The sequence below is a fragment of the Canis aureus genome, chromosome 10 (assembly GCF_053574225.1).
Source record: "Canis aureus isolate CA01 chromosome 10, VMU_Caureus_v.1.0, whole genome shotgun sequence".
Taxonomy (NCBI): domain Eukaryota; kingdom Metazoa; phylum Chordata; class Mammalia; order Carnivora; family Canidae; genus Canis; species Canis aureus.
In genome coordinates, this window is record NC_135620.1 from 39292552 (window position 1) to 39314743 (window position 22192).

A 22192-nucleotide genomic window follows, 5' to 3' on the forward strand; every position below is an offset into this window, starting at 1 on the left:
AGACGCTCAACCACTGAACCACCCAAGAGTCCAATATAGAAATTTTAGTAATGACATTTAAAGATCAGGAAGGGAAAATATTTGCTATACTCCTAAGGAATGAGTCCGTGTTATTTAGCCCACCGTTTAATTCAGTGTCTTGGTATATTTAGATCCTTTGTGACTTGAAAAAAATAATAGCCCCAAGAAAAATGGAGATGTCATTTTGAATATTGCCTTTTCTAAGTATCTAATTTGATAAGAAATTTTTATATCAACCAACCAATCAGGTCAGTACTAGTATCTAACAGCTAGCCTCATTTAGTGTGTTTGGTGAACTGTTTCTCTCAGAGAAGCTCAAAGGTCAGCTTTTGTAGATAAGAGAAAGAACCTAGTATCTCTCAGTCTTACTTCTCTTTCTCTACCTCTCACCAGGCACGCCCCCCACTCACACCCACAACCACACTATTTTAAACCAATACGTAAAGCCAGTGGGCTGATGTGTCAGCCTCCTAGTGAATTATAGGACTAGTTCAAAATTATTAATGGCCATGGTGATTCCATTTGGTATTCTCTTTGATATAGTGAGCCAGCTATTGTAATGCTAACTTATTTTTATTTTTATTTTTTTTAAGATTTTATTTATTATTCATGAAAGAGGCAGAGAGGGAGAGAGGCAGAGACACAGGCAGAGGGAGAAGCAGGCTCAGGGAGCCTGATGTGAAACTCTATCTGGGGTCTCCAGGATCATGCCCTGGGCTGAAGGTGGTGCTAAACTGCTGAGCTACCTGGGCTGCCCATTAACTTATATTTAGATGCAGAAAAGGGAGAAGTTAAAATCATTCTCCAATTGATAAATTTGGGATTGAAAGTGTGATATAGACTTTGTGCTTTTGATGAGGGCCATATTTTATTTCCCAGAGATGATCAAAATGTGATTAACCCAAGGTTACCAGAATTCTCTAATGTTACTAAAAATGGAGGAGACATTTGTCATCTATTTTTTGGTGACAGTTTTGTAAATGAAAATTAAATGTCTCATTCATAGGTCATAAGAGGGTCTATTTTTGACCAAAATGGGATGTTGGGATGTAATGAGTTCCCTGACATTGGAGACAGGTTAAACTGAGAGACAGTTGATTGGGGATTGTGTAAGTAAATATTTCTTGATTTTGTAAGAGTTTGACTAGATTAGAGTTTCCCAGTCCAAGTTTAACTGAAAACCATGCACTCCAAGAATAGTAAGACCTTGTACAAGAGGGGCTGAAATATGAGCCAAAACTGTCATCACTGAGTAAAGTAAAAGGGAGTGAATCTGTAGAAATCGCAGTAAAAAGTTGATGATAGCAAAAATTTGATATTAATAACTTGTAAGACCCCTTCTATTCCTGATTTTCTATAACTTATTCTCAAACATGCAGGTTGTATCCCTGGTACTTGGATCTCACCCGGAGGTTCTAAACCAGGTTCTGGGGTCTCTCACCCCCATTTCTGGTTTGGTAAAAATCTTTAAGAAAACATGCAAAGACTTCTGCTCCAGATAACAATTAGCCTTTAGATTAGGTGGTATGGATACCAGACAAATCCTGGATCTGTATGGATTGCTGAAATAGTTGATAACTAGCATCATTCAGGGCACAGGTTAAGTGAGAGGGCCAATGTCAAGGACCAAGGGTTGAGGTAGCCAAATCTAATGGAATTTCAGGCAGAGAGGGCCAGCACCATGGACAGCTCCCCCAAACTAGGCTGGGGGTGGAAAGAAGCCTAGGATTTAGCTTGGGAAAATTACTCTTATGTCTTGGTTCCACCTCTTCCTAGCTAAGGATCACTACTTTCGACAGGCAATTTAACTTACACAACCCTGAGTTTTCTCATCTGCAACATGGGAATAATTGTACTCTGCATTGTTCTTGTGATCTTAGATGATAAATTGCAGGTGAAAGTATGTGTCAGCTATACAAATGAAAGATGTTAATATTTTTATTAACCTTACACTTTTAATAATTGGCCTTTGTTTACCTAAGGTTGTACTATATTAATGAAAATTGCTAGATTCTTCTCAATATTTGACACAACAGTTGAAAAAAATTGATAGGGGAAACCAAGATACCATAAGCAGGTATATACTTTATTGCAAAGACAAGGGAACTAGGATTTACTGCCTATCTTGTGGGTTCAGACCTAGGTTATTCTACTACACTACTTTATTTTATAACCACTTTGTACATCACCAAAGTAGGGGAGTCTGTTTATGCTGTGGCCTTTCATCACAGCACATTCCTTCTGTTAATACTGCTGGGATGAAATGGGTAGCATCTGGTATACAGCAGGTCCAGAGTTGTGATAGAATTCATACTCTCAGTTTTACTAATAGTGGTCTCCTCTAAAGGTTTTCCTGATGGCAGAAAGCAGGAGTGAAGGACATGCAGAACCCTTTAATCCAGTGGTTATTGAAGGAAATGAAAAATCATACTTCAATATCTGTGATACTTTATGTAATACAGTGACATCTTAGTGAAAAGCATCTACCTTTATAATTAGAGAATTTTAAGAGAAAAGTCCCATGTCATTAGCATTTAATTTTCCTGCCTTTGATGAAACTATTTTTTTTGTGATTCATTCATACATTTTTATTATATTTAATTTAAATCTTTATCTCAGAACAGAATAAGATAGTTAATCTTTTAATGAACGTGAATTCTACATGTGGAAAATGATCATTTGCATATGTAAATTGGTGAATATAAAACAGATCATAATGGGAATTGATTGGGTAGCAAAGAAATGCCCTCACATTCTTTCCATATGGTTTATCTCATGTTTATAAAGATGTAGACAGCTACAGTTGGCTTTGTAAGATTACTATTCAAGTCCTTTTATCTGAAGATCAGCTAGGCTGATTTTTTTCTTACCAGTTTGATAGATGCTTGTGATTATCTATTCAATAGCCCATTGAGAAATAGGTTGAAGAAGTAGCAATTTTCTACCTAGGTAGCATTTTAGAGCCATTATCAGAGGGAAGTTATAATTGTATGATGGTGTTGTTCTTTAGAAGTTTCAAAAGGAAAATATTAGTGATTAGTTATATAATAATGTATATAATAAAGAACCCTGGGGTTGAAAGCAGAAGAAATAAGTTCAAATTCTTACTTCAGTACTTATTTCGTGCCTGGTCTTTGGCAGGTTGTTTAAATATTCTGAGCCAAACAGTTTCCTCCTATGAGAATAGGACTGTCCACCTGTGTCAGAGAACGGTAGTGAGATTATATTAGATGATGTTTCTTAACGTGCTTGAAACTTTTAACACACATTTTAAAAAGAAACCTTATTATTCTCCTTTTTGTTTCTTTTCTTTAGAAAGTGAGTGAGAAGGTTGGAGGAGCTGAAGGAACCAAGCTAGATGATGACTTCAAAGAGATGGAGCGGGTAAGTCTTCACCACTTAGAGCTAGCTCCCTTTGACATGAAGTTGTCTGGCATACTGAGAGAGGAAAGGGAAACTACTTTCCTCTGGTATCTGAAAATGCATTTTGTTATTTTAAAATACATTCTCTTTTTAGTGTATATTTTAAAACAGAAGATGCAAAGCATCCTGTCTTCCCTTTGCACTACCCTGAGAAAACCTCAGCAAAGGTGAAATGTCATAATATACTTTCCCGGTGAGTTTTATGATTGCTTTTCCAAATAGGGACAACATGAAGTTGTGTTTGAATCAGGATAAGGTGGGAAGGAAATAGAGAAAGGTGGGAATGGTGTCCCAAGTGTTTGGGGAGAGTCTGAATCATTGACTGGCTTTGGTGGACCTCTTGGCAGGGCTGTGCCAGCCAGTGGCAGCAGGGGTGGTGGACAGAAGTCATGAAGGGGCCTGCTGGACTTGGCCCTTCCCTGCTACACTTGCACCGCTTGTCCCACAAGTCAGTTTATTGCTCTGAGTCTCTTATTTTTGTGTAAAAATAAGATGAGAATACTAATCCCTACTTGGGGATTTTTATTAAGGATTAAAAATAACGTAAGTCATTTAGTGTTCTGCCTGAAAAATAGCAGGTTCTCAGCAGGTAAGGATGGAGGCAGCAAACAAAATAGCCCATTTGATTCTTGTGACATCCGCCATATTTTCTCTTTGAGACTCTTCATAGCAAGTGATATTTAGGCTTATGGTGAAGGGTGTGTGTCATGTAGTGCAAAGAATTGTTTCAGGCATGCAATTGCTGATAGGTAAAGGGATCTGGGAATACAGAAGGTGTACTTGAAGAGAGAGGATGTTGAAAGCCTATAGTTACCTAGAAAACCACATTTTTACTTCACATCAGTTCCAACAGGCTGTCTCAGTTGTGCTGTTTGTGTGAAGAGCCAAACAAAGACAATTCCTAGGTGCTTTGTGCCTTGTCTTTTTCAGTTTTTTTTTTCTTTTGAGTTCATTGATGAATTCAACAAATTCTTGTCTTGTGCCTCTTATGAGCCAAGATGTAGGATACAGCAGTGAGCTGATAAACAACAGTCTGGACTGCTTAAATTCCATAGTCTAGTGGGGAAGGCAAACTTTGGACAAATATTGACCAGTGTGGCTGGTTTAACAAAACATGGTGCTGGAGAAGCTTGAACCAGAGGAAACACACACAGGGTGATTGCAGAAAGCCTTCCTAATATTTTAATGATATTGTAGAGGACGAATAGGAGTTATTAGAGAATGTTTCTGGTAAAGGGAACAGCAAGTAAGAAAGAACAGGACACATTGGAGTTCCTGAAAAAAAAAAATGAGTTGCCAAGAGACAGAGATCTTGTGAAATGAGACTATGTAGTGTTAACTGGTCATTCTGGCTAAATTCTTGAAATGGACCTCACTGATAGCATATGTACTTAAGAGAGAGGAGATTTAGTATAATAGTCCTGAGTCCCAACCAGAAGTCTTGGAGGCCAATCTCTTACACCTAATGCCTGACAGGTATTTGCCCCCAGTAGGACAAATGAAGTCAGCGCTTGTCCTTATTTCTTATCTCTGGACAGTTCTAAGTTACCACTTGATCTTTAACCAAAGCTAGTAGCCTCTGCTGTTTATAGTTCTGGAAATGGTACTCTACCCATCCATCTTCTATAGCATCTGAGACCAGATCCTGACACATTTGCCTAGAATGACTTGACTCTTCCACTCCCTGTAATATTGGAGTTCCTCATGCCTCATAAAGAGCAGCTTGTGGGTCTATTAATTTGCACCAGCCTCTGTCTCCACCCATTATTTCCTGATCCCTTCACCCATTATCCTTTGAATCCTCCCTCTCCCCTCAGGAGGGCATGTATAGCCCGTCTCTTCAGTGCCATGTTGTTAATGACAGATTAGTCAGGCATTTAGGAATTTAGAACTAAAGAATCAGAATTTTAGTTCAGCTTTCAGCATCTGCCAGGACTAAAGATATTAAGCTAGGTAGCTCACTGACTAAGCTAAGGAAAACTTTCCATTTCTTAAATGAAACTCAAAAGAATAGGAAATTGAGAGAATAGAGTAGAATTTATTACTGAGCAACTAATCAAACCTTTGAATCTGTGACAGTCTTGCAAAATAATTCAAATGAAAGAGGATCTTCTAAGTATTTTACTTCAGGTAAAGACCTAAAGGTATTCCTCTGGGTCTAAGGGTAAAGTTTATTTCTATTTCTTAGAAAATAACCAGTTTCTGAAGCTTTTGTTTCAAAAAAATATATTCCTGGAGTTTAAAAAAATAAAACTTTTGCTTTTGAGGAACACACCTGTGTTTTTTTATTTGGGTTTATAGCTAGTAAATTAAGGGATTTACATTTCAGAACAGTGTGGAAATTTTTTTTATTTCATTTTACTACAGACATTTTTTTTTATGCTCATTTATGGCTCTGGGCAAATTTTACATTCTCTACCCATGCTAAATTTGCATTAGAGGTAAAGGATTGTGTGGCAATTGGAAAGCACATGTCTTGGATTTGGAATCCAAAATCTTTTGGTTTGTCCTGTTAATTTGTTGATTACTCACAAAAATATTTTAGCTCAGTATTCTCAAGCCTACAAAAGAATCACCTATCCACAGTTGGTTTTCTGATCATCAAGCATTTGGGGTAGAGAGACTTTTTTGTTCAGCTATGTTTTCAGAGGTGCAATTAGACAACAAAATGAAATGAATTAGAGGTTTGCATCAAGCAGCACTACTGGGAGAGAGAATTGGGTATTCCTAGAGGTTGTTTCTCTAATCAGCCACCCTAACCCCTCCCCTGCCAAGACGCAGTAAAATTACATATGTGTCTCCCAGCCCTCACAGCTCCCCAAGCTGATTGGATGGAATCCTGCAGCTCTGTTGTTTCTGCAGGAGCCCTGCCCATAGCCATTTCTTTCCTCCTCTTAAGTGCCTTGCATAGAATTGTTTCTGTGTTAGTTTTAAATGATATCTGTTGCTTACAAGATTTGTTAAGTACAGACTAAATTTCTTACTGTGATATAGACACTGTAAGATTTGTTTATTGAGAAACTACAGATTTTTTATCAAGAGGAAGTTCTAGAATTTGAGTGATCTCTACTACTTTCTCAAATTTCCATCTGTTGCCACAGTTTTGTATATGTGTGTCCTCGTGTGTGTGGTTATATTAATTCATATGGAATATCTGTAAATGTGTCCTCCACGTGTAAAGTGTTGAACCAGATACCAGGAATATGAAGATGATTAACACACAGTTCCTGCCTTTAAGGGACTTCCAGTTTTGATGGAAGAAATGGGCACATAAATCATGTGGCTCACAGGACATGGTCCTTGATGCCTTGTCGAGGATTTCCATGAAAGACCTTACTCAGTCTGGTTAAGTCAGTGGAAACTTCCTAGAGCAGAGGCTGCCTGAGCTAAATCCTGCAATTTTCTCTTGCTCCTACATATATGGTTAATGTAGAAGTCCAAATGAAGGGGTATAGTGCCTCTTTTTGTAGCCTGAAAAGTGTCCTGGGAGATCCCTTCTATTGAAACAGGAAGAAGTCATAGGATTGGAACTGTGGCTATGTATCACTTCAGTGAGAATGGAATTCTTCTTAAGGGTAGCCTCAATTTTTAAGACAAGCAGGATGGTGGGAAAGAATGGGAAGAATGTCATTCCATATAAGACTGAGAAAGAGTGAGTTTATTAGTAGGATATGGGGTAAAGGCTGATAGAATGTCCTGTGGTCATTATCTTAATACGTTTAATTAGTCATTGGGTGGAAAGGGGTTACATCTTTCTCTATAACTCCAAACGGTAAAAATAGAATTAATGAGTAGAAACTCTGGAGAGAGAGAGTCAGGCTCAATGTAAGAAAGAACTTTTAGCTGTCAGAACTGCTTAAAAAAAAAAAAAGCCTTGGCTATAACTGAATTCCTCATCACTGCTAAAACCACAGTGTGACAGTGGTGTATGGCACACTAGTCATCATCTCTTTTGAGTTTTCTGGCAAGTAATTTGTTACTAATAATGTCACGTTTTAATAATACCACTTCATTGAATTCTGGTGGTTTATTCCAAATGAAGGAAAAGGGTATAAAGTCCCAGCCAGCAGGCTGAGTAATATCCCTGAGTGCACCCAGGAGTTTTTATCATGCCCATGAATGTCTTCCTCATGGATGTGGTAGTCAAACAGAAGGTGTAGATGACTGTACTAAGATCCTTCCTTGCTGGCATAAACTTGTAAGATGGTAAGAGCCTCAAACAAGATGAGCTTCAAAGACAACTTTCTCCTCGTCCTGAAATTTAGGGAAGTCAGGTTTCTTCTCAGTGATATGTTTACAATACATTTCTGTGCTAATATCATTAAAGGTAATGCGTAAGAAGATTACCAAAAAAAAAAAAAAATACAGTGGGGAAATCTCTGCCTAATGCCTTGTTTTTATTTTTCAACACACTATTAATCAGGCTTTCTGAATACCGAATAACTACTATAAACCAGAGCAATTTGGGAACAGATACATTAATTCTCCCAAGTCAGTAGGGAACTATTAAAACATCCTTATGGGGCCAACCTGTTTGCCAGACAAACTTTCCCAGGGAGCTGTTTTCATTATGTCTCTGACTGTTTAATTAGGTGTCTCGTTCAGGGTTTTCATTACTTTAAGTAGGTATGTGTATCTTTTAATAGGTTCATTTTCTCCAGTGATAAAAAAATTAAGAATTTGATAAGATTTTAGTGTTTCATATGGCATGTTAAAATTGCTTTTTGTGTGACCAAGTGAGTGCTTCATTCATCTATTTATTATTGACCAAACCCAAAAATTGTCCTCCATTTTAAAATACCTGTTTGTTCTTAAACTCTGCTCCTATGTCCCTGTGACAGCATCTGGGAGGATGCAGTCAGTATCTGACCATATAAAGTCACACACAAAGTGCCCCACAAGGAATGCTGTGTAGTTTGTGGGTGTTGTCACCTAGGCTCAGGACGCAATGACTACTTTTTCTCCAGCAGAAAAGGTAATATCCAGATGCCTCAGAACAATAACTTATTCTAGTCAGTCCAGTACCTTTGGTTCTCTTATGTCTTGTCTCTAGAGGCTGAGGCAGCTGGTGGAATGATCAGCATCCATACCTTCAGTGTGGCACATGGTAAAAATAGAACATTAGCCAGGGATTGGCAGACTTTTTCTGTAAGCACCTTAGGATTTGTGGATCAGAGAGCGTCTGTGGTAACTTTTCACTTCTGCTGTTGAAAAGCAACAGCAACTATTGATGATGACTAAAAGGAAGGAGCATTGTTGCATTCCAATCAAAAGACAATGAAATTAGAATTTCCTGTAATTATTATGTGCAATGAAATAGTATTTTTCTTTTGAATTTTTCCAACCATTAAAAAATATAAAAATAGCTAGTGGCCCAGATTTGGCTCAGTGGCCACAGTGTGCCAATCCTTGCTTTTTGCCTGATAAAGAAAAATGTTACAGTAAGTAGAGTGAGTTAAGAAAGCTCTTTTTCTCACTACTCAAACTTGTAAATCACCAGGCTGGAGACTGCAGGAAGAACCTCTTGACTCCCAAGTACGAGAGTTGCTAAAATAGTGGTATTGAGAAAATAGAAGAAAAAAGACCAGAAGGATATATGCCTGGGCTTTTACTTTCAGAAAAATTTTTTTTTTACTTTGAGTTTTTATAACCTGAAAAATATACATGTTTTTATACATATTTACAGTTTCACCTCTAAACAACCTTCTCTAATGGCTCTCTACCCTCATCCAGACAAGGTTAGTTAAAGAAATGGAGTCTCGACAGCTCACAGCAATGGAGATTGTGATTTAGGATGCATCAAAACTTATTTTCAAGTAGTAGGAAAATTGGGGCATTGAGGAAATCATGACCTATGTAAGTTCAAAGCTAAACTGCTGTTCTCAAATGGAAATGAGTTCTTGCAAGCTAGGATAAATTATTTAAGTGGAAATCTTTAGTTCATGTTAATTACATCAGCCCTATTAATAAGAGAATATGTGCTTGGACATTGCCAGTTTAAGTATATAAATAACTTCCCCCCCCCCAAAAAAAATAACTTCCCTAGCAAGTACCTAATAAGGCACATTCAGGGTTCTCACAGGGTAATGGCCCTCAGCCTGTCCATGACCAACACAGTATAGTTTAGCAAAAAAGACTCCCAGACATTATTAGCAAGGACAGAGATGGAGAGAAGTTAGAATCTGGTCAGCTTCCTACCTGCAGATGGCCATTAGATGATTTAGTTCCTCCAGTGGTCTTTCTTAGAAAACCTCTGACCCATGACCTTTGAATTACTTTTCTTCCCATCATAGCCATGATGGATGTATGACCTCAGACAATTCATTTTCCTTCACTAGGTTCAGACTTGGACCTTCAAAATATTAAGGCTTGGGATTAGATGCTCTACTGGTCTCTTTCTATTATGTTATTTAAGTCTATCAAGTGAGATCTGTCATAGTAAAATCAAGAGGAAAATACCAGTGAATGAGTTTGCTAATAAGCTATTTGCTGTTTGAGGTATGTTTTGATAACATAATATATAAATAATTGGATAAAGTTGATTTCAGAAGTGGACTTCAAGCAAATTTTATCTTATACTCTGATTAAAAAGATTTGGCTAGAGCTTGTTTTATAGTGATATCTAGCTTAGGTAACTAAAAGTGTTGAAGGGGTCTGCCTTGTTGAGCACAAAATCTATAAAGATCTGATATAAAGATATAGGCTCCTTCCTGGAAGATTTTGGTCAAACCACAGGGGACACTGGTTAGTTTTTATTCCTACTTCCCTTTGAAGACTGAATCCTACTGGGAACCAAACTTCATGTTCTAATATTGGCATCTGTGTTGCCCCTGTGTCTTTCCCTGAGACCACTGGCTTTAGCCAAGCTAGTGGTTTCTGTTAATAGAGACTGATTAGTTGAGATATCTATTTAAAGAGCTAGGAAGAGAGAGTAAGTTCCATACCTCAAATCAGAACCATTTTTCACACCTTCCTTGCTGACCTCTCTGTGGACCACTCCAAATATGCACTTCTGGCACCAGCCTCTGTGGTCAAACGACTCAGTGTGGGAGAGCCCCGTTTTGCAGAGGCCCAGGGGTACCCAGGATAGAATAGTTCTTGTGGATAAACTTTCTATAGATTTTTGGGACTTAAAAAAAAACAACCCAGAAGATGGGATGGCAGATGTTTTCCCCTTGGTCCTGTGTTTTGGCCACTGCCATATTCCCAGCCCCTTCTGGGAGATGTCACAAAGAGCTTTGCAGCCTAACTTGGGCTCTCTCTTCATTTGGGAGGTGTCCCTATTGCCTGTCTTTCTATGAAGAGCTTATGCTTTCAAGAAGGGTTATAGGGTAATAGTTAAGAACACAGACTCTAGAACCAAAATTGGGAAACTTTCTTAACCTCTCTGTATCTATTTGACATGGTTTCTAAGGATTAGATGAGTTAAGGTATTTAGAGCCTTTAGAATAATTTTTGAAAAACAGAAAACACTTTATGATGGTGGTGTGCATAATTATTATGGAGGGCAGATATGGGAGAAAGTTAGAAATTGGCTAGCCTCTTAGTAGCAGATGATTTCAGAATATGAAATGGTCAGTGGACAATTCAGTTCCTCTGGCTCACTCTCTTAGAAACCTTGAACTTTGGAATTGTTTCTTCCCATCATAGCCACACAGGACCCTTGGATACACATTTGGCATCTAATTCTTTTATCTCTGTCATATAGTCCTTAGGTGATATATGTTTCCCTCCTATCATGCATGTAACCTGGACTTTCAACGTGTTTGTTGTGCCATCACCTTTAATTAACTTCCATGACATTGAGTACACAATGGTTGGTTGGTATTCTGCTAATACTGCCAGTACCTCCACTTATGACCACACAAGTCATGTACTGCACAACTCCAGAGAACCCCTATTCACTTCTGTGCTAAATACTACTTGATAAATGCTCAAATCTCAGGCATCCTATAAACTCAGATCAACCTAAAGGACATGGTACAGGGTTCCTATGTAGACTGGCACCTCTTGAATAGGAGGGCTTCTTAAAGTAATTTTATACCATGATGACCTTACAAGAAAGAGTGGTTTCCTCTGTAAATTGCAATAATGAGAAACCCCTTACACAAAAATGTGACTGCCATGGACTAGGAAATTATTAAGTATTGAAAAACAAAACTGAAAGATAAAATATTCTGATGGATTTTGGTTTGGTTTCTGATTATGAGAGATACTTATCCCATCCAGAAAAGGCTGGTTTTATATGTAGGTATAGTATGTTACTGAAAAATTTCTTGGAATTGAGGGAAGAGCCCTTGAATTCCAGTTAAAACAATAAAGTCCCCACAGACCTGATATCTGAAATTCTACCATTAAAAATTTCCTTCACTCATATCTATATTATATATCCCCATACACATACTTTGAATAGGAGGATGCATTTGTTTTTATTAGTTATGTACCCTATGGAGTGGAATGAGTGAGTGAGTGGACCACACATGTTGATAAGGAAAGGATTTTATGAGGGAGTGTAGAGTGGACTATACAGACTCTCCATGTAGGGAGGAAGGCCCAACAGAGAGAAGACATGCTGACCTGCTGAACGCGAATGCTGACCATTCAAAATTTTGCATAGATAGACTCTAAGATTGAGATTTTTATTTGGAAGTAACCAAAGGTTTAGGGATTGATTAGAAGCATTTGCTCAAAAGTTTTATACACTTAGGGTGTTCTGAGAAGTTAAATAAAAGCTTTCCATCTCGGGCAACCTGGGTGGCTCAGCAGTTTAGCACCGCCTTCAGCCCAGGGCGTGATCCTGGCGACCCGGGATCGAGTCCCACGTCAGGCTCTCTGCATGGAGCCTGCTTCTCCCTCTGCCTGTGTCTCAGCCTCTCTCTCTCTCTCTCTCTCTCTCTCTGTCCCTCATGAATAAATAAATTAAAAAAAAAACTTTCCATCTCTTACTTGAATAAACAGAGTAGGTTGCATTTTTCTTTTTTTCTGTCCCTCAAACCTGCCACCATGGCTGGCCCACTGTAGACATCCCACAAATGCCTCTGGGGCAAAATGTGATTCATGATCTCCACGTTCTTTTCGTTTTCTTTTTAACTTTTATTTATGTTTATTTTATGCTAAATTTATTCATGGAGCATATATTTTTATTCCCTTGGTTTTTTTTTCCTGAGTTGTATGTGTGTATGCATGCATGTGTACATGCAACCTCCTCTTCTGGTTTAGGAACGATTTGTTCTTTTCAGTAAGAATCATCTCAGTGCAGTGGCGTGAGCTCATGTAGAGGTTAATCAGACTATGAGCTCTATAAATCTGAGGTTCACCTTGGGGATTTTATTTACCTAAATGTGCTCAATGACCAGAGAAGCTAGGTCAAGAACCTGAAATTCAGCTTTACTCTCTGCATTTTTAAGCATGTACAGCAAAAATTGACTATCTTCTTGGGCATGGGGCCTGTGTCAAGCTCCACTGTTTGGCCTGGGCACACCTACCAACTCCAGCATTTTAACAATGGAATGGCAGATATTAATTATATAAAGTGACACAATTTTGGTGGCTTTTTGGATATGCATACCCTCTATGGCATGAACAGTTTCACAGGTATTCTGAAAGTGAACATGTAAATTTGAACCTCTTGATTTGTATGATTTTTGTGAGTTTCTTTGTTAATAGTGACCACCTAAGGCCACTTCGGGGAGGAAAAAGCTATTGCCACCTTATTTTGCCAGAAGATACTGAAGTATATTTTGAAACAAATTTTTAGGAAATTCCAGGTTCCTCTTTCAGTAAATAGGATTTCTACATCTTGATCGAGCCTAACTGAATGTGAAGTGATTCTTCCTTCTCGAGCATATCTAGTGCCTCACTATCTACTGCAGAGCTTGTTGCTCTGCTGTAGCACCAGAGATTGTTTATCTACTCAAGCAAAACTTAGGTTCTAAAGCTAATAATTCTTGTCACTTAGAATATCTATTTTTCTCATTTCAGAAAGTGGATGTCACCAGCAGGGCTGTGATGGAAATAATGACCAAAACAATTGAATACCTTCAACCCAATCCAGGTAAGGGATTGCTTTATACATTCAGGGTATCCCTCCATGTAACCTGTAGTTTCTCTTTGATAGACATTTAGGTTTGGAGGTGTGCCTCTCTGCTCAGCCCACCTTTCTGGAGATCCAGTGACTTCAGGTATAGTAATTTAACTGAGGAAGAAGGACTGTTTTTGTTTGTTTGTTGGTTGGTTGGTTGGTTGGTTGGTTGGTTTGTTTTTTTTAAAGATTGATTGATTGATTGATTGATTCATTCATGAGAGACATCGAGAGAGATAGGCAGAGACATAGGCAGAGGGAGAAGCAGGCTCCATGCAGGGATCCCGATGCGGGACTCGATCCCTGGACTCCAGGATCATGCCCTGAGCCGAAGGCAGATGCTCAGCTACTGAGCCACCCAGGCATCCCAGAAGGACTGGTAAAGGCTCATATCAAAGTAACTGGAGGAGTCTGTGATATTTTATCTGACTCTAGTGTGTTTAACATGGGGCATAGCATGGACAGCTTAGGTAGCACATCATATCACCATGCAGGCAGGGTAGCTGCAAGCTGTTAGTAATCAAACCGAACTTTCAAGGGATGGTAAGAAGAATTGGGATGATTTTACAGTAGATATAGCAATTCCCAGAAGGTGTGAAAAAGTAGGAAGTTTTTGTGAAATACAGAGGGTTTCTGTTCATACAGCATCACTAAAGTTTGTGGAGGGTTATCCTTAATTCCGATTCTTCTCCAAGTACATGGCAGATTAGCATTTGTTCCTGCTAAGTTGCTATGCTCTAAGAGAAGGAAGTTATAATAGAAATAATAATGGATCAACCCCTTGAAAGGAGAACCAGGCAGAACTGGGCAATGTCTGTAGACACCAGGTATAACAAAGCAAAATAGCTTATGCCATCGACCTCTTCACTACTCTTCCTGACATCAGTTCCTAAGGCAGAGTATAGAAGAATTGCAAGAAAGCCTTGAAGTAAGACTGAATGTATTTTATGTGAGAAGTATGAATATTTAGAAAACTGCTCACTTTGGGACTAATTACTTTGAGAGTCTCAGGTTGGGAGTCTAGTGTCTTTGGTGGTCCTAGGAAAGTGGTCTAGACACTGTCAACCCTGGTGTGTTTGGATACAGAGCGCTAGTGGGCAAGGGATGAGAAGAAGAGAAATTGTGGGATCAGAGGTGGGGATCAGAGGTGGCCAAGTAATGTAGGAAGTGCTGACTAGGTCTCCACTGCCTCCTGCTGCTGGCTGAGCTCTCATTCAACCTTTATTTACCTGTGATAGCACCCCTGCTGTTTCTAAGATAACAAACTGTAGGAATAACATTCTTATTTTTTTCTTCTTAAAATACATCAGAGATGGAATTATGTAAAGAAGGAAAATACAGAAGTAGGAATGTAACTGATTATGAACCAAATGGTTAGCACAGTAGACAAAGAATAGCAAAAATGAAATTCCTAATTTTTATCAGAGCCTTCTTTATGACCTTTATAGTCATTCCACAGAGATGCAAGGATCTCTTAGATGGTCATTTATTCCTTAGTATTCCTACCATAACTGTGATAGGTCAGGTTCTGAAGAGAGCTGCTCAACCTGCCTCACCATAAGCAATCGTTGAATAAGGGCAAGAAGTTTGTGTTTTCATCTTTGCACAGAACTTTGAAGTGCTCTCTGATCTCCTGGGATCTACACATGATTTGTGCTGATAGCTCATTGTTGTAGGGCTAAGATAATTAGACGGTAAGAGAGGGAAAATATACTATTTATTGAGCATGAATGTATTTTTAGGGCCATGCTAATTATATACACTGTCTCAACTCTAAAAGTAACCTTCTTTTTCCTGATTGTAAAAATAACACACAGTTGAACAATTCATAGTTACAGAAAACACACCAAAAATCCATTGTAACACAAATCCTTAGTGAAAACCATCCATGTTCCTGAGTATAATGGAATTCTGTTGTAGATAGGTATAGTGTGTTGAATGGCATGCCTCTCAAAATTCAGGCTACCCAGACTCTCAGAATATGACCCTATTTGACAATAGGGTCTTTACAGTTGTATTTAGTTGATCTTGAGATGAACTCATTCTGGAGTTAGAGTGAGCCTAAAACAATGACTGCTATCTTTGTAAGAAGCAAAAACACAGACACAGGGAAGAAAGCCATGTGAAGTGGAGGCTGAAATTGGAGTGATGTGGCCACAAACCAAAGAATTCCAAGAGCCACCAGAAGCTGGAAGATGCAAGGAAAGGATTTTCCCAGACAACCTCTGGAAAGAATGAGCCCTACAAGACATGTTGATTTCAGGTTTCTAGCCTCTTAAACTGTGAGAGAGTAAATTTCTGTTGCATTAACTCACAGTTTGTAGCAATTAGTTATGGTAACCCTGGAAAAACGAATACAGTTGACTAGCCTTATTTTCTACAGAAAAAAAAAAAAAAAAACAAGGGCCCAGGAATTGAAGAAACTTTCCCAAAGTCACACACTTAGGAGGGGAAGAAGTCAGCATTGGAACCCAGGTCAGAGTGGGTACAAGAGAAATTCAGAAAGGAAACAAATTTGGGGATTGAGACTTTTTTTCATTTTAATAAAAAAGATTATAGGAGGTAATAGAGGAGATAAGGATTTTTAGAAATGACATTTTTAGTTAAATGTTGAATGTCCTTATTAGCTGCCAACATGTTGGTTTTATGGCTATTTGAAAATTGAATGGACATCTGCCATCATGAACAACTTAAAGGCCATCACCAGACAGTCCAAGTTTGGTCTCAGAAAAGCAGTTATATATGGACAGGCCACATATGTATACAAGTAAGTATCACCCAGAAGAGTCCAGAACAAAACAAAATTTTATACTTATTCTATAGAATTTAGACAATCTGTATATAATTGGTCTATGATAGATAGGCTTTAGTTCCACCACGAATTTCTTACTCTAAGAGCAGACACTTGGCTGTAGCACTTACGAAAAATGGCTGGTCAAATATACTTGTTCACTATCCAAGTGTCCTTGACAAGGGTATGGAGGAGTCTAGCAAATATTCAGAGGCACCCAGTCTTTGGGTACAGAAGAGCAGAAAGAATATTCTCAAACTCATGCTTGGTAAATACTTTGACCACTCAGGCTTACCTGTGAATGGGTCACAGGTTTAGAGGTGTGTGCTGTGAAGCAGAGCTTTCAAGAACATAGACCGTAGAGCTACAAAGTCTTCTACCGTGGATTGCGAAATAATCTGAATGGAATAGCATAAAGCGGTACAAATTTGCAAATTATCTTACTTAGATGAGAGATAATTCAAACACAAAAAGTACTGTACTGATCATGAGCCCTTAGATTCCTTTGGCATCTAAAAACAAAGATCATTCAAGAAGATACAAATCAGTTACTGTATATGAATAGTCTAATGCCATTTCAGGGCAAAAGCACTAAATCAGTGCTGTCAAATAAAAATTCTGAATTTTCTAGTAGCTACATTAAAGAGTAAAAGGAAAGGGAAAATTGATTTTAATAATGTGTTTTTAATCCAATATACCCAAAATTTAGCCAATATTAAAATATTGAGAAATTTTATTTTCTTTTTTATTCTTGTGCTAAGTTTTGAAAATTAAGTATATTTCTTACTTACAGTAAAACTCAGTTTGGACTAGCCACATTTCAAATAATCAATAGTGGGATCCCTGGGTGGCGCAACGGTTTAGCGCCTGCCTTTGGCCCAGGGCGCGATCCTGGAGACCCGGGATCGAATCCCACGTTGGGCTCCCGGTGCATGGAGCCTGCTTCTCCCTCTGCCTGTGTCTCTGCCTCTCTCTCTTTCTGTGTGTGACTATCATAAATAAATAAAAATTAAAAAAGAAAAAAAAAACAAATAATCAGTAGCCTTATGTGGGCCAGTGGTTCCTGTAATGGACAGCTCTACATAATTTGCCATTCAAGCTATTTATTATATTTTGATATTTGATGTTTATCTCCTTGGCTTATGTATATTGGTGGTTGTTGTTTCATTAGAGAAATGAACCCTTCATTTTAGACCGAGATATCTTTCATTTTTGTTTTAAACTTCTGCAAATCTATTACATGGCACTGTACTGAAGATCTCCCCTAAAATAGAATGATGGACATAGCCAGATTGGGCTGTGTTTCCTTCCAGCCTTGGTGATTGTGACAGAGGCTTTTTCAGTTTGCATTGAGAAGTTGTTCTGACCCTGAGAAGTTGCATAATTCTATGCAAATTTCCAAGATGCATAGATAAAAAACAGTTTAAACATGAAAAACATTGTGCACAAAATTTGGTCCTCCACAGAAATGCTCTTTCCTTGAATGCCTAAATGATTTAGCTTTCTCCAGCATGCCTCAGATTGGGGTATTAAATCAAGGTCATTTGGTGTCTATTCAGAATTTAAAAAAAATATATTTTATTTATTTATTCATGAGGGGGAGAGAGAGAGAGAGAGAGAAAGAGAGAGAGAGAGAGAGGCAGAGACATAGGCAGAGGGAAAAGCAGGCTCCTCACAGGGAGCCCAATGTGTGACTCAATCCCTGGACCCCAGGATCAAACCCTGAACCAAAGGCAGATGCTCAACCGCTGAGCCAACGAAGCGTCCCTATTCAGAATTTTTTAATAATAATTTTAAATTTCATTTGTAGAATGTTGCCTGTGCAAGTAAAAGTCATATTAACTTTGAAATATCTCATTAGTCCCTGGAAAGGTATTATATCAAAATTTATATTTCTTTCCCAGAGGCTCCTTCCAGAGATAAAAATACACTGATTATAAGATATTTGGTAACTATGAGACTGAAAATCAATACATATATTATTTGTCATTCATGTGTTCAAATCCTTGACTCTACAACATACTGAAATTGCTATGCATCCTGGAGGGCAGGTTCCCAGTTGTATTCATCTTGTTTTTCAGAGCTTTTAGCATTGTGCCTGGTTCATTGTTTGCCCTCAATATGTCTTCTGATTAGGTACACAAATGCATATGTCTATTTTTCTCTTAAAGAATAGGAGATATGTACTGAGTCTGGGGCCAGAGCTTTTAATTTTTTAAATCCTGACACTGAAAAGTAATGAAAATGCATAAAGAACAGATTACAAAAGTAATTGTGAGGAAAATGTTGCTACACTTGAAAGGAATAGGGTCTTTCAAGGATGAACATACCAAAGAGGAAAATAAGGCGGGTGGTATGTGGTGTAATTCATATACTGTATGTACTGGAGGGTTTTTCTATTTTCATTGCATCTTTGGGAAAAATACTGAAAATGAACAGGTTCCTAATATATGTGAGGCACCTTAAATGATCTGGTTGTAAATCAGCTGGCACTGGTAGATTAATGATACTCATTTTCTGTGTCTCTAAAGACTGCTAAAGCCAGACCTTATTTAAAGTGTACTTAATCATAACCGATATTAGACATTTAAAATATGCATACATATAGAAAATTAAGCGAATGGAGTCTCACTTTCATAGGCTTGATATCCCACCTGCCTGTGGGGGTCCCTGCTCTGTCTCTCCAAGTCCCTTCTCCTCCTCTGCAGCCTACTACAGGCTTACTGACCTTGCAGTTTCTCTGGTGCTTTGCACTCTTTCCAGCAGCAGGACTTGGTGCTTGGCTGTTCCCACTTCCTGGAATGCCCACCTGCCCCTTACCTGACACCTGTCCTGTTACTCATCCTTCCTGCTTTGTCTTAAATATCACCTCCCCCACCAGAGAGGCATTCTCTGAGCCTCCTCTGTATCAGCTCTGCTGCACTGTTGCATTCTCATGAGGCCTGCACGTGTGTCCCCCTCCACAAATCTCTCCAGTAGTTCCCATTTAGAATAACACTGAAATCCATATTGTGGGTTACAAGGTCGATGATCTGCCTTCATTTCCCACATCCCTACTGGTCTGCATCAGCTCCCTGGGCACCAGTGTTGCCACCCTCTCCACTGTTCCTCAGATGCACAGCACCTTCAGTCCTGGACAGTGCCAGTTTGCCCTGCATCACCTGCTTCCACATCTTCTCAGTGTCTTCACTCAGGCCATGCTCTAATGTCATCTTATTTGTGTGGCTTTCTTGATCTTATTTAAAACATCACTCCTCAACAGTCTTTAAGCCTTTTCTGTATTATTTCTCTTCATGGCATTTTTCACTACTTAAACTCTAGTTGCATGTTCACTGGTTAAGTTACGACTTGTCTCTACCACCATAGCGCAAGTAGCCTGTGCTAGGATTGGGAGTGTAGGATTGTTGTTTGTACACTGCAGTCAGAGAGCCCTGTTATCTTTCCTTGTATTTTTCACAGTATTTATTTTTATATGTTATTTTTATTCGTTCGGTATCCTGCCTTCCTCCATTCCTATTCTCCTGCTTTACATTGTCCACATAGCAGCCCAGTCATTACATTAAAGATGTAAATCATATGTTGTCACTCCTCTGCTTATTATTTTCGGGTGGCTTCCCACTGAACTGAGAACAGATTTATTGGCCGTGAGGCTCTATGTGGTTTGGCTCTTGCCCTAGCCTGAGCTTCTGGGGGTCTCTGTCCATTCTCATGGACTTCTGACCCTCAGCCATACTTAGCTTCTTCCCACCTCAGGCTTTTTGCACAGGAAGTTTCTCAGCCTGGGACTCTTCTCCTAGCTCCCATGTGGCTGCTCCTTCTCTTCACCTCCCTATGCCATCCTTCCCTGGACACTCTATCTAAAGTAGCCTATCTGTATTCATCCCTTTTATTCTTCTGTCACCGTTTGAAATCATTCTGTGTTTTATCTTTTTGAAAATCATCTGCTCTGTCACCCACATTTCCCATCTAGAATGTAATCTCCACCAGGGTAGGGACCCTGTCCTCTTTACTATCCCTAATATATAAATCATATCCTCAGTATTAAATCAGTGTATCATAAACTCCAACTATATCATAAACTCATCAGAGACAAGATTGTATTTGTTTTGTTCATTTATATATATACCCAGTACCTAGAAGAGTGGTGCTTTGTAGCTGTTTAATTTGCTGAATGAATGAATCAAATCCTGTTAAGCATATTTAAGTTGCATCTATAGGAGTATCTCACCTCCTAGGTAGAATCTTGATCTGCAGACCTGAACATGGCAGGATCAGAGCTGTTACTCTGTCTGTATAATATCTACTTGGTGTCATGCACAATTAATACATTTCACAGTTGCTTTGGAAGAAGTGTGGAAGTGTATAATCTCATGTTTAAGATCATTGGGCTGAAGCTATTGACAGAACATTCATATTTACAGACACAGATAATTGTTCCCATTTTCCCATTTCTGTAAACTGAAGCTTCAGAAGAAATTAATTTCTCTAATGTCATGCAACAAAAGAATCAGAATTCATGTTGAGGCAGATTGTCTCCACAATTCATTTATTTTCATTGTCATATTCTACAAAATGTGGAGATACTTTCATTCTAGGGATGTGTGGTGAATACCCTTTAGATTGACCTCTAATGACCTTCACCATTGAACAATCCAATCCCTTCCTTTTGAGTGTAGATGGGATCTGTGCCTTGATTCTAACCAATAGAATATGGCACTGTAATGGGATCGCCACTCATGTTGCCTTGATTTGGTTACAGTATATGGCAAAGTTGATGGGATGTTCCTTCCATGATGACATTACTTTATATAAATCTTTCTTAGCAAACTGGAGTGAGATTCTCCTACTGGCCTGGAAGAAGCAAACTATTATGTTATGACTGCCCAAGGAAAGGGCCCAGTGTCAGGGAGTTGGGTATGGCCTCTAAGAAATAAGAGTGGTTATAGCTGACAGCCAGTAAGAAGCCAAGGCCTTTAGTAGTGATAGCACCACAAGAAATTGAAATTTTGTCAACACACTGAGTGAGCTGGGAAGCAGATTCTTTCCCAGGCAAGCTTCCTGATACCAAGATGGAGTGGCTGACCTTGACTCTAGCCAATGAGACCATGAACAGAGGACTCAGTAAATTGCACCTGAACTTCTACAAAAACAGTGAGATAATAAATATGTGGCTTGAAGCTACTAAGTTTGTCAAACTTTCTTATGCAGCTTGGAAAACTAACACAGTATGGCTGTTTGTTCAATTAGAACTCCTATTTCAAGCATATCACTGTCAGCTGGGGTCATCTGGCCATTTGTCCGTATACTTTGGCTCTCTGGATACCTTCAGTGGGAGCCCAAAGTAGATTGGGAAAACCTGTCTCCATCTTTTCAGCTTAGGATAGGCTCCTGAATTCCCTAGGGAATGACAGGACAGGTCCACTCTGTGCTAAGACACTGAAGATCTCTTTGAAACACAAGACAGTGAAAAACACTGGGCACAGTGCCTGATACTTTTCGTAGGGACTCAAGAAATGTCACTCACCTTCTCTTGCCAGTGGCCTGCAGGGTCTACATAGCTGAGGGTATCTCAGGGGCTTCCCTAGCAAGTCTTCCACAATAGATACACAGTAAGATGGGGCCTCCACAGATACGGCTCCAGGGAGAAGTCTCACTGCAGGACCTTCCCCACACAATAACATAAGGCAAGCGTCCACATTCTCTGTCTACCCCCTAAACTAGAAGAAGCAAAGGCTCATGAGGGTTGTATATTTTTCAAACTGCCCGAACCATTTTATGCTCCTGTGGTGTCATCATGTGCTTTCCCATGGCTCACTGTGAGACCTGTATTGGTACCTAGCAACACCCCACGTGGAGGCAGATGTTCACTGTCCCAT

General features: G+C 39.0%; 1 protein-coding gene across 2 annotated transcripts in view; it reads left to right on the top strand.

The window, feature by feature from the left end:
- SH3GL2 (SH3 domain containing GRB2 like 2, endophilin A1) overlaps window positions 1-22192 on the top strand; it is a 218794-nt gene that overhangs the window by 156703 nt on the left and 39899 nt on the right. For both annotated transcript variants that reach the window (XM_077912088.1, XM_077912087.1), the window contains exons 2-3: window positions 3337-3405; window positions 13426-13498. In XM_077912088.1, the coding sequence (XP_077768214.1) occupies window positions 3337-3405; window positions 13426-13498 (142 nt within the window). The remainder of the gene's footprint in view (window positions 1-3336; window positions 3406-13425; window positions 13499-22192) is intronic.